Source organism: Gavialis gangeticus, unplaced genomic scaffold (assembly GCF_001723915.1).
Source record: "Gavialis gangeticus isolate Ggan-Ray unplaced genomic scaffold, GavGan_comp1, whole genome shotgun sequence".
Lineage (NCBI taxonomy): Eukaryota > Metazoa > Chordata > Crocodylia > Gavialidae > Gavialis > Gavialis gangeticus.
The window spans coordinates 113,361,999-113,374,383 of NW_017729031.1; the positions used below are offsets into that span (position 1 = coordinate 113,361,999).

Here is a 12,385-nt window from a genome sequence, read left to right on the forward strand (position 1 = left end):
TGAGGGTAGGGTGGACTTCTGGGTCTCCTCAGCCAGAGACCTGGGGGGACCCAGTACAGTCTACCACAAAAATCTCTCTCCCTTCCCTCCTCCCCTACATGCTTTCCTTATTTATTATACGAATTTGTACAGACTCTGTCTATCTCTGGATATTCTTGAACAGATCCCAGATGTTCTGATGCACCCTGTTGCCTTCCCTAGGACACTGGATCTGCAGGCTTTTAACTTTTACTTCTTCTGGCCTATGCCTCCCTTTAGAAAGCCTGTCTGGCTCAGGTGGATAGGTGCAACTTTCTCTCTTAGAGAAGCTGTTCTGGAATAGAGAGAACCATAGCTGGGTGTGAAGTCTCAGAGTGTCTTTGCTGTGCTCCAGGGCCTTAGCAATCCAGACACAAAGACTAGCCCTAGGGAAAGTTATTTAATAACCTAATTAATGATTTGGAGGATAGGATTGAGTCTGGTTAGTAAATTTGCAGATAATATCAAGCTGGATGGAGCTGTGGACACAGTGGAGAATAGTCAGGATTCTGATTTTGAATGACCTTGATAAATTGGAAAAATGGTCCAAAAATCAAATGAAATTCAGTTAAGACAAATATAAAGTCCTACACACTATTCCTTTTCTTGCTGTATAAGTCTCCAGGTTTGGCTCACTACATGTCATTTTTGGTTGTTCCAGTGAAAAACATGCCACTTAGATCTCAGGTAGGAATTATAGTCCAGGCTGCATAGTCTGCATGTGTAGGCAACTATGTATATGTGCAGATTGGGTATCTACAGTAGGCTGTGCACTGGTCACATCCCAAACCTGGCACATGTTCATACATCTTTCAGATGTACAGTGACCTTAGAAATCAGAAAATGCAGTCAAGCAAAATTCACATCTAGCAGGACTTAGACACAGGAGCAGAGGGGGAGAGGAACACTTCCTCACTTTTGCTTGCATTAGCTGCGTGGGTAGGGCTCTTGCCTGGGAAGGTGGAGGCTCTGGGCTCCAGCTAACACAGAAGAGGTTTAAAGCTGGCTCTTGCTGACTTCCTAACCCAGCACTCTAACCACCCCATCACTAGCACTTAAACACCTTCCCTAATGGCAGTGTCATGACCTCTTGCTTCCTGCGGATTCATTGGGACCTGTCAGGAACCAAGATGCTTCCCCTTCACCATGCAATTATAGCACTTGCACATCCTGGTAAATAGCTTACACATGGGTTCCTGTGGGCTTGTCCATAAACACCTTACTCTGCCACCAACCCTTCCAGCACAGAAAGCCACCCCCTGCTGACCTGCCAGAGCATGTGCATGTCCATGCCCTTTGAGCATTTCCACAAGACCAACCAGCAGCTGCACTGTCAGAGCATGAAGCAGCCTCTGAAAGAAGGTACCAGCTACTCCAGGGTCCATGGCAGACAGCAGAAGGCATGGGAGTGTTGACCTGGATTTTCTGCCAACTCCTGGATAGCAACAGAAACTTGATGGCACTTGGCAAAGGTGGAGTAACTCTGGCAGTGGAAAGCAGTGCTCTGCTACCACAAAGGGGCTTGAAGCATGAACGCTGCTATATACTAGACCCGAGTCCTCCCTGCATAGTCTCCATTCAGAGGTCTTTGGCAATCTGTTTTCAGCCTTTGGAGCTCTTTGGATTGGTCCCACAAGCTGCATGATATAATCTCTGTTTCATGACTGGGTGCCAGTAAGGAGGAGCCCCTTGGTTCTGCAGGTTTAGCTTCCCCAAACTTTTGTGCAAAACAGCCTCATTCATCAGACTGAGAACCAAGAACAAGGTCAAAACAGAAGAGCAGTTCAGAGCTCCAAGCATGTACCATTTTGTTCCATCCACCCACATCTGCTGCCCAGGGAAATGAGGCCTCTATATGAAGAGAGAGATTAAAACAAAACAATCCAGGTTTATTGGAGACTGGTCGAAATGCCATAAATAACAGCTAATGAGCTATAAATCAAATTCTAATAGACTGTACAATAAACAGGCACTTAATGTGTTTTCATTCCATTGCTGCTAAGTGTGGACTTGGACCCGCTGCTCATCAAGTCAGCATTTCCAGCCAGTTCTGCTAGTTAGCAAAATATTAACACAGAGCACCACCTGGAGAAGCAGCTCCTACCCTTTGGCTTTTCTGTTCTCAAGGGCCTCCTTGGCTTCCAACCCTGCAGTCTCTGCAGCTGCCTATAAACCAGTCAGTTATGAGTGTGTGGTGAACCTCAGAGGGCTTTGAAGCCTGCTTTAGGACAATTCCTAGGTTATTTTCCCCTCTGATAACCTCTCACTGAAGTCACTGGGTCAGACCCTGAGGCCTTTTCACAGTGAGACGGTTGTGGAGACGGGAGTCAATTCTTAGCTTGTGAATAAAAAAACATTACCTAACCATGCATGTGATGCTCACTGATCTACTTGTGGCTCTATGTTCCCCGCTAGATACTGGACTGCATAAGAGGTTTTGTGCATTTCCACACTAGCACCAGCAGTATCAGGGTATGATGTTTAGATCCTAGCAGGAGACCCATCCAGCATCAGTATTGTTTATCTACTGTATTTAGACATGGCTTGTTTGCAAAGAACTCCCCAGGTTGCATCCAGTTCCAAGTACAGCTGAATGGCTCCAGCCTTCATGTAACAGCTTTGAGTGTTCTCTGCCCTACACCTTCCTTTGCCCAGTACATGGCCTCCAGCCATGGTGAGCAGCAGATATCTCTTTTCAAGACATACAAGTGAGTTGTTTGAGTCCAGTATTCCTTTCCTGTGGACACAGTGCACACCACAAAGGGGGTGATTTTGTGAATGACGGTGAAGCCTAATGAGATGAGAAAGGAATGCCCTGTTTCCACAAGGGAAACCATGCTAAGCCTGTAATATTAAGCATAGTTCATGCTGTAAACTATATGCTGGGGTGAAAAGGAATGGGGTTGCCATGGGTAGCAAGAGTGAAAGGTCCAAAACTGGCTTAGAGACAGGTCTTCTTTCTATCTTACAATGTGTGCAGAAACAAGGAGAGCTGCCTCCCCCAACTTTCCCCTCTGGGCTAAAATAAATTCATCTCAGGGTACTTCTCTGTTCTGGGATTACCAGCCAAGAGGCCACCAACTGTTCTAGCAGTACCTCCCAGCTGGGACCCAAGACTACAACCCAGCCATCAAGAACATGGCAATAACTCTTTCTGTCACTAGTGGTAGGGACACAGGCTGGCCATAGTGAACCCAAGGTGAAGAGCTTTGAGCCCAAGCCCCAGCCTGCTGAACAACCTAGTGCATTGAAGAAGGCATGCATTTTCTTTATAGATGGTGGCTACCATCTCTCCCTGGACAAAATACGAATAGGGGACTTTGTGCAAGGCTGGGGTAGAATTAAATGAACACCTGGCTCCCTGGACTCGCTTCTGGAGGATGCAACGTACTAATAGATCCACATAAGATTGTCCCAGGCATGGGCTTCCCCAGTATTCCCTCCATGCCAGTGCTCAGGCTCCACAGCTAAGTACAGACAGTCAAAAAGCCCAAGGTTGAATCAATTGAGTCTTTGCAGGTTAGTCCAAGCTGCAAAGATTAAAATGAGAAACAACTGGACACACATTTACCTTTGATTCAGAAAATGCAGCCACATGCCTGCAGTGGCTCAGGCCAGAAGCCCAGGGTGCTAAGGCATGGCTTTCTGGCACTTTTTCCTGCTGCCCGTGAAGTCTCTAGGATTGGTGCTCCAGACTCACAACAGCAGGACTCTGCAGGGTTGCTCATCACTTCCTTTTTCTGCTTCCAGCACAGGCAGGGGCTTCTTTCAGGTGCCTCTGGGATTTGTAGTCCACAGTCACAGTCAGCAGTAACTTTGTGCGGGGGAAGGAATGTTTAGGCCCCCTCCATGGCCTCAGACCTAAGCCAGGATTTGCCTGGGGTGGGGCAGTCCCTGCTTTCCCCCACCCAGCCCTACTCTGCTGGAGCACATCACACAGTCCAGACCTGGAAAGCATGCTGGGGGACTGTGATTTAACTTGAACCAGGAAGGGGTCTGAGACAGAAGTTACATAAACTGGTTTGACCCAAATCAGTTAAGTCTGATGCTACATTCAGCCAGGTTTATCTGAAACCAGTTTCAGCCATTTTGAAACTGGTTTATGTGCACTGAGCTTCTGTTCTGTTACAGGTTTCAACCAGTTTCTGATCACTTAAAACCGGTTTATGTGCAACTTCTGTCCCTAGCCCATTTGTGGCCCAAGTGGGCTAGATACTTTTTTTTTTTGTACCAGCCTTCCTGATTCCTTGAAAGGCCTGGATAGAGGTGGGTGTTGCCTCTGACTTGCAATCAGTGAAGTAATCATCATGTATTGTCCCTGTATTGTTTAGCAGACCACAAAACAGAACAAGCAGCATATGCAGGGGATCTACAGGGCCAACAAGGTCTCCACCCTCTAGAAATAAAAGAGATGAATCAGACCTTGCATCTTTTCCAGAGCTCTTCTGGCACAATACAAACCACTCTCCTGGTCTCGAAGGCTTAAGAAGTTCACAGTAGGCTCTAACCAAATCCTGCACCCACAACCCACCCTCCTACTCCTCTGCCTTGGGGCTTTTTAACCTTGTTGTCTACTGTAACCTAGCAGCTACTCAAGTACCAGCTGTACCCACTGCAATGCACAAAGGAGGGAATGGCCTGGAAGCTGCCCTATGTACCACTTAGGTTTGATGCTTGTTGGAAGCACCTGCTTTGGCAGCCTGCGCCAGGAATGCTGACACTGGAGCATTTTGCTCATTGGAAAAACATACCCCCTCAGCTCTGCAAAGTGAATAGGGCAGAGGCTGGACACACACCCAGGCTCACTGGGATTTTTGCATGGCACAGAGCTGGATCTAGATGCCCCTGTTCATCTCCAGCTGACCCAAGGCATTGCCAGCCAAGGGCTGCTATGCAATTCTCCCCCACAATGAGAAACCATGGCCTAAGCAGTTCACCTCTTGCTGCTGAGGTGAGCTCCCTAATTACTGTCTATACTACACCTCCTTAGGGGATCAGGCAAAGCCATCACTCCCTGTGGCTGCTAGGTCAGCACCTTTCACAGGCATTGTGCTAGTCAAGAGCATGACATGATTTGAATGGATCTAAACCCAGAGTGGTTGGGTGCTGTGCTGTCACTATTTGTATTATGCTAAATGACCCAGCTAGATCAGGTCCCCTTGTCCCAGGCACAGGGCACACACATTAGCAGACAGACCTTGTCCCAAAGAGTTATGTTTAGATCAGGGGTTTTCAACCTTTTTGTATCAGTGTACCCCTGGCAGCAGGACACGGAGCAGTGTACCCCCGGAGGCCGGATGTGGAGCTGGCTGGTGGGGGCAGGGATGGTGCACAGCTGAATGTGAGGCCGCAGCAGCTGCCATGCGCGAGCTTCCCCCACCCCGACTGTGTCCTTTCAGGCAGGCAGCACCTGTGCAGCAGCACAGGATAATGCATGGCAGCACTCTGTCCCCACCTGCACATACCCACTAGGGCCTTCTCAAGTACTCCCAGGGGTACACGTACCCTCAGTTGACAACCCCTGGTCTAGATAGAGAAGACAAAAGAAGCCAGGGCAACAAAGACACAGATGAGGAAGTGACTTGCCCAAAGTTACCCAAAAAATCAGTGCCAGACCCAAGTACAAACCCTAGGTCTCCCAGGCCCATTTTATACTCACTGGACGCTGCTGCCTCCCAAGTACAGAAGGATGGTTACTGCCTAGAGCTTGCTTTTCCAGTACAGATGACAGACACCTGGCAAACTTAACAAGCAGCTGCATACAATACTTGTCTTAAGTGCCCTATCTTTGTGGAATGTACCTGATGCCCAGATACATCAGGGATGAGAACATTAGAAATACTTTGGGCAAAAAACTTGACAGAAAGATAATGTAGTGTCTACACTGTATGTAACTAGGGCACTATGCCTTTACATTTCCCAGTGTTCTTCCTACCTATTGAGTTATTTCCTTCCACCTGTTTCTGAGTGAGATGCACACACTGTGCTTTCTCTACACTAAAAACTTTTCTTTCCATGGTTGTTGTTTTCCTTAACCTAAAATAAAAGTCTCAGTCTTGCCAACCCCAAGCTCCCAAAAGCCATGCTCCAGAACATAATAAGATTGGCTTGAAACTCATGAGACATAAAAAGTAAATGCCTATATTTGGGGCTCTTATTTATGTCTTATCATGTGCTTTTAGCTGTTAGGCCACACACAAGTCCAGCGGCAAGCTTTACTCTGCAAACACAAGGGTCAGAAACTCCCTTTTTTAAATTCAAACTGGAAGTTGAAAGGTGAACTCACAAATCTGGGAAGTGGTACTTTATGCAAACCACCAAATATTGCCAGTTCGTGATAAAAATCACAGGTCACCAATGCAGGACTTTCCAAAGAAATTGGCATTGCTGTCTCCATTTCCACCATGGCTGAGTCAGCCTGAGTCATTGCTTCTGGAAAATCCTGCCCTGAAAGGGAGCAGGAACCCAGAGAGATGAGAGGTCAGTTCCACTCCTAAGATTCCAGTTGTAAAGAGCTTACAAAGGGTTAATACATGATGAACAGCTGTTTGAAGCATGTTGCAGACAAAAGCTGCTTATTTTCATTGTTCTTTTAGGCACTCACTAGAAAATGCAAGGGACAATTGTTAACCATGGTTATTTGCAAATGACTGACTTTGGGGCCTCTATAAACACGGATGCAAACATCTCCTAATGATGTATTAATCATTCATAACCTAATCTAAATGAAGCCTTGCTGTGAAGTTTGACCAACAGACTTCTCCCTTCCCAGCTGTGCAATTTATTTAATGTTGGCTGTTGCAAATGTCAGCAGAGCTGCAGCCTTCCCCTGCAAAGCACTTATAAGCCACCTGCTGCTTCCATTCAGTTCAGAAGCAAGACCTTGAATGACACCCCTCCAAGTGCTTGTTTGCTCCCTGGAGAAGCTCCAGGCAAGGAGAGATTTCTGCTTTGGCTGGAAACCGATGTCTCCTCTTATAAATGTCGAGGATCTGTGCAGCCTGTACATTGCCTCTGATTATCTGCCTCTTCCCATCCAGCCTTCACATCAAGCACAGTAATTAGCGGCTTGTGGCACTTCCAAGTTGGCAGGGTTTGCATCTGCAGAGCTGACAGGTGAGGGTGAGACCCAGCATCTCAACTGAGTCCAAGTGTGGTGTCAGTCCCTAGCAGGGGTGGGTTGCAGCTCCTACACAGTGGAGTCAGTGGCCAGAGCCTATGGCAAGAAGGAAGGTTATTCCAACACACAGGAATACTGCTAATTACTGAGATCAATAGCAAATGGGCAACATTTCTGCAGCTGACCACTGCTCTCACTGGCTAGGCAGTTGTCTTCCCACAAGCTGTTGGAACCCTGCGTTAGATCGTCCTTACCAGGTGCTGGGAATCTGAATCTGGCTCATGGTTCCCCATTTTCTATGTAACAGGCCACACCATGGTCTTGCATTCAGGCACCCCAAACATGGGCATGTTGGGAATCCAGAGCTGGCTTATCTCAGCTGCTTGCAAAGCAGGACCCAGACACTACTGTTCGTTCCATGTGGGCAAGACCTCTTCTTACAGAGAGCCCCCCAACTTCCAAGGAAATGTGCTGGGCTGTGCAGGGAGCCCAGGTGCAGTGAGCTGCAGGATTGGTGCCTTGTGGCACAACCCCACGGACACTAGATCCCCCTGTAGAGGCCATTGTATGCCTCTGCCACTGCCTGATGGGGTCTAAATGTGGTCTGTCAGGTGCCTCCTTTGCTACCTTTTCTTGGCAAAATCCCCATGCAGACCCAGCACATCTGGCCTCTATAGGGCTCTCTGAGATGCACATTAGGAACGTGAGATGTGAAAGAAAGCACCCAAGGTCTCCATGTCCTCTTTGGAAGCTTGTGTCCAGCACTCTACAGTTGTTAACTTGCACCAGATTTGAGCCAAGCATCCCTGTTCACATTGGTCTCATGCTTGTGCTTAGCATCTACTTTGGTGCTGCCCTGAACAGGAATGGACTTAAGCATGAGTCTCACTGCTTTTCCAAATCAAGTCCTTTCAGCTTACCATATTTATCCTACTGCTTTTCTTGCTTATATTATAGGAAATGGCTTGGCCATGGTTGTAACTGCTAAGTGAAAACCTTCCCACACTCTCTCTTTCTCTGTGGGAGCCAATAGATCAAGGGATCACCTGTTCCTGGAGAGTTTAGTCCAAAGTCAGGAAGGATCCCAGAACCTGATCAGTAGCTTCTCAGTATGAGGGTAAAACAAGCATTCCCATGTCTCGTTTGTTGATCCTTCCCTTTCATCAGAAGTCGCTCTCTTTTGCCATTCACTGGGTTTTTTCCCTTTCTCCTTGTCATTTTCTTTCTCTCATTTGTAATTTTGAGGTCAGATTCTCTGTAGCCCTAAAGCTTGTGGATCACATACCAGTGTAAACTAGGCCTGCAGCTCCCTTACACTCAGGTCCTTTTACCCCACACTGGTAGTGTCTGCAAGGGGATTACGCCATATTACACTCCCCTCTGTGTTCCCTTATGCTGCCAGAACAGGGCCTTGATGTGAGAAAACATCAGGCCCATTGAGTGCCAAGGGCAGAGCATGACACATAACCAAAATGGTAGTGACTCAGACCCGCTTTGCCTTCTCCTGGCACTGTGGAAATGTCAGTATATGGAACAGGCAGTGGCAGCCTGGCTGCATGTGGTACCTTTTTCCTGTTAGCACAAGTTTCAAGAGAAAGTCCAAGCCCTGGACTGGAGTAGGGAGGAAAAGAAGACGATACTGTGGAGATCCTCCTTGGGTTTTGCTAAATAAAGGTGGCTCCAAACGGGAGCCTCCCCCACTCTCCCCTGCCTGATTCTAGTCACTGCACAGGTGGTTTCCCATCCCATCCCAGCTAAGTCCCAGGGCACCATCATGCTATACAGCAGGGCTGTCCAACTGGTGGCCCAGGGGCTGCGTGCAGCCCACAAAGCATTAAGTTGGGGCCTCCAGGCTCTCACCTGGCCATCACATTCCCCTTTGCTTCTGCCGCTACAGTAGCTGGAGTCTCTGGGTGCAGGGAGCTGAGGGTGAGTCCAGGGCACGTGTAAGGTTGTGGGGGGAGGAGGTCAGGTCCAAGCTGGGGGGGAGATCCCAGTGCAGCAGTAGTGGGGTGTCCATGAGGGCACATGCTGCTGTGGGAGAGGGGAAACACACCTGTGAGCCCACATGGTACAGCAGTGGAGGGAGGGGGTGCCATGCAGCAGGGCAGAAGCACCTGGTACAGCAGTGGCAGGGGGTGTCTGCATGAGTACACAGGCCAGTGGGCAGTGTCCACATAGCCCAATGGCCCATAGCTTGCCTGATGTGGCCTGTGCACTGTGTAGCCCTGCTGTTGTGGCCCTCAGGGCCTTATAAATTGGATAGCCCTGCCTTACAGCATTGCAAAGTGGGCCACAGGTGCTGTTTTGGAAGAAAATCTGCCTTTGTCTAAAGCATGAACTGTTAGCTTTTGCCAAAGATAGGCAGTTTGCCCCATGGCAATGACTAGTGATGATCAGAGCAGTCCCTTGTTATGTTCTATTGTATTGCCTAAGGGCAATGCAATAAAACAGGCTCTAGAGCCTAGAATAGCCTCTAGAGCCTACGGGCAATACAAGGGCAGTATTGCCTATGGGTCTGGGCAGTGCTGGCTCCTTGTGAGACAGTCCCTGCCCCAAAGTGCTTAAAATTTATTTGGGCAACACCAACTCAGCTAAGGCCCAGGCAAGGGTGGATCCAGAGGGTGTGCAGTAGCATGGATGCAGTGGCTGGAAATGTATAGGTCTTTCAATTTGTTTTAGGTCAGGGCTGCTTCTTGTTCAGCTGAGGTCTGGACAGAGGGAAGCACAGGCCTTAAATGCTAGATGGCCACAGATTCCCACAAAAAACCTGAATATCTGCCTCATAAAGGAGTATTTCTTCCTGTCTTCCAGATCATGGCCTCGCTGGAGGAGCAGAATTTCACCGAGGCCTGGGGCAAGAAAGCCAAGGAACTCTATGGCCCCATCTTCAGAAATTTCACAGACCCACAACTGAAGAAAATCATCGGCTCCATCCAGACCTTGGGGCCTTCCAACCTGCCCATGAATAAGCGGGAGCAGGTAGGTTTCCTGCTGGGTGGGGTCTGACACCTGCTGGGGCAGTAACACTTGTTGGCAAGAGGTCAGTGAAGATAATATCACCAAGTGTCTGTGGGGAATGAAGGTGCTCAGGATGCAGGCCAATCCTGGGAGAGCGACAGCTGTGAGGAAGCCTGTCACTTGGTCTGTGAATGGAGCAGAACTGATGGGGAATCATCCAATCAGGCCAAGATCTAGAGCTCTGCAAATTGGGAATCCCATGATTGCTCTTCTGACTCTAGAGGTACTTTGACTCCATGCCGTGGTGTAAGCCATGATGACCTCAGCGAAGTTTCATCTGCTTCCATCACGGGTAGCTCTGCTCCATAGAAGCAAGACTCTCCTTTTCCTATATGGCAGTTGGAGAAGGGAGACCTTCACTCAGTGGAAAGCAGGAAGCAGCAGTAGTTGGAGGGCCCAGCTGCTGCAGGTTGGAAGCATCAGCCTGATTGTAATGGGAGTGCTATACCATTGCCCCATGGCCCTGACTGTTTCCCAGTGAAGAGCTCCATGCAACTACCTACAAATTTGAGTCTGCCAGTTCCTCCCAAAGAGCATCTAATGCAGGGGTTGTTAGGGGGCTAAGAAGGGACAGGGCAGGGCAATGCCACATTTGTATTCCTTGGCAACCCCATATAGGCCAAAGTAGAGAAACCAACTCTATATGGCCCATGCTTAGGACAGGCCAGAGGAGTGAGGGGCAGGCCTCAGGCAGGAAGGGACATGATGCAGTGGCCGCATGCCTTAGTAACTACCCCTGAAAGGCTCTTTGGGAAGAAGTCAAGGCAAGTCCTGGAGGACATGTATGTCCTTGACACCGTTTGGGGTTTTAGAGCCTGCCCTCTACCCCTCTACGAACTTAGTTCACAAATTCAATGCATTTCCCTGCTATACATTCACAGTTCAAAGCCACTTACCAGGGTCATACCTCAATGGTATGCCAATGCTTGGCCAAACAGAACAAATAAGGCCAAGGCAGATGATTCAGCAGCAGTCAAGGACTAGCAAGAATGTCCACAGAGCAGCAGATCCAGGAGGACCATTTACAGACATTAGGGCCTGTCAGGAAGGCAGGATGCCATGTTCCTAACAACATAAATTAAAATGAGCCACACCATCCCCTCAGAGCAAAGGTTGGGATGGGAGCACTGACTGAGCCAGGGTTGATGTTGAACACTATGGCATGTCACATGAAGAGCCAGGAGGACAGTATGAGAGGATTTCCTCTCATAGGCCGTGGCTACAGAAGATGCTTACTGCTCAGTAGCTCACTACTACTGCGCAGTAGTGTTGCATAGCACAAACTGTGATGTGACACTACTGCACAGTAGTAATGAGCTATTGTGCAGTAGTAGCAAGCAACTGAGCAGTCAGCATCACCAGAAAGCTGTGTTGGGATGCTACTGCGTAGAAATACGGCTCTGCTTTTTACTCCCTGCCCTGTGCTCCCAGACTGATTTCCTGATAATCTTTCTGCTCCCTGCCACTATGCTTCCTCCTACTTCCCTGACCTGTCCTGTGCCATAGGTTGGCCACCCCTGATCTAAACCAAGACTACAGATACTTTTGTCCCAGTTTATCACTTGTTTGCCTCTCCCAGCATTGTCCCCCTCCCACCTCTCTCTCTTCCCTGTCTTTTGTATTCAAGCAGAAGGCAAGGTAGATTTGCAACTTGTAGACTAACTAAATTAGAGATGGCTGTATAGCATAAGTGTTTGCAAACCCATGCTCACTTCATCAGATGCTGTGAAAGAACAGGCATGGAGCAGTATATAGAGAGGGTGATTAGAATTCACAAGGTGGAGGGGGGTGCAATTCTGAGAGAAGCAAATGAGACATAAACCCATAGAGACAAAGGGGTCAGAAAAGCTAATTCAGGTAATGGGATAAGACTCTGAAGTCCCTGTTTAGACCAAATTTAACACAATCCAGTCTGGGGATGATTTTTTTTGTTCCACAATTTCACATTCAAGTTCATTTTTAGATTTGTGTTGTCTAAGAACAGCTTAGAGCTCAGTGATGGAGTATCCAAGGAGTTTAAACTGTTCTGCAATAGGCTTGTGTGTCATTCTGGAACTGATGTCAGATTGGTGTTCATTCACCATAAGGATCAGCTCATCAGCCCAATTTAGACAGCAGAGGGACACTAAGCAGGTGTTGGTGCGTATGACATCGGTAGAGGTGCAGGTGAACAAGTCTCAGATGTTATATTCTGTATTATTTGGTCCAGTGATAGTTTCATAGTTT

The 12,385-nt window shown here is 48.2% G+C and overlaps 1 protein-coding gene across 3 annotated transcripts in view; it reads left to right on the forward strand.

Annotated features, from left to right (window-relative positions):
• ACE (angiotensin I converting enzyme) overlaps positions 1–12,385 on the forward strand; it is a 110,410-nt gene that overhangs the window by 29,857 nt on the left and 68,168 nt on the right. For all 3 annotated transcript variants that reach the window (XM_019523601.1, XM_019523599.1, XM_019523600.1), the window contains one exon: positions 9,953–10,120. In XM_019523601.1, coding sequence (XP_019379146.1) covers positions 9,953–10,120 — 168 coding nt within the window. The remainder of the gene's footprint in view (positions 1–9,952; positions 10,121–12,385) is intronic.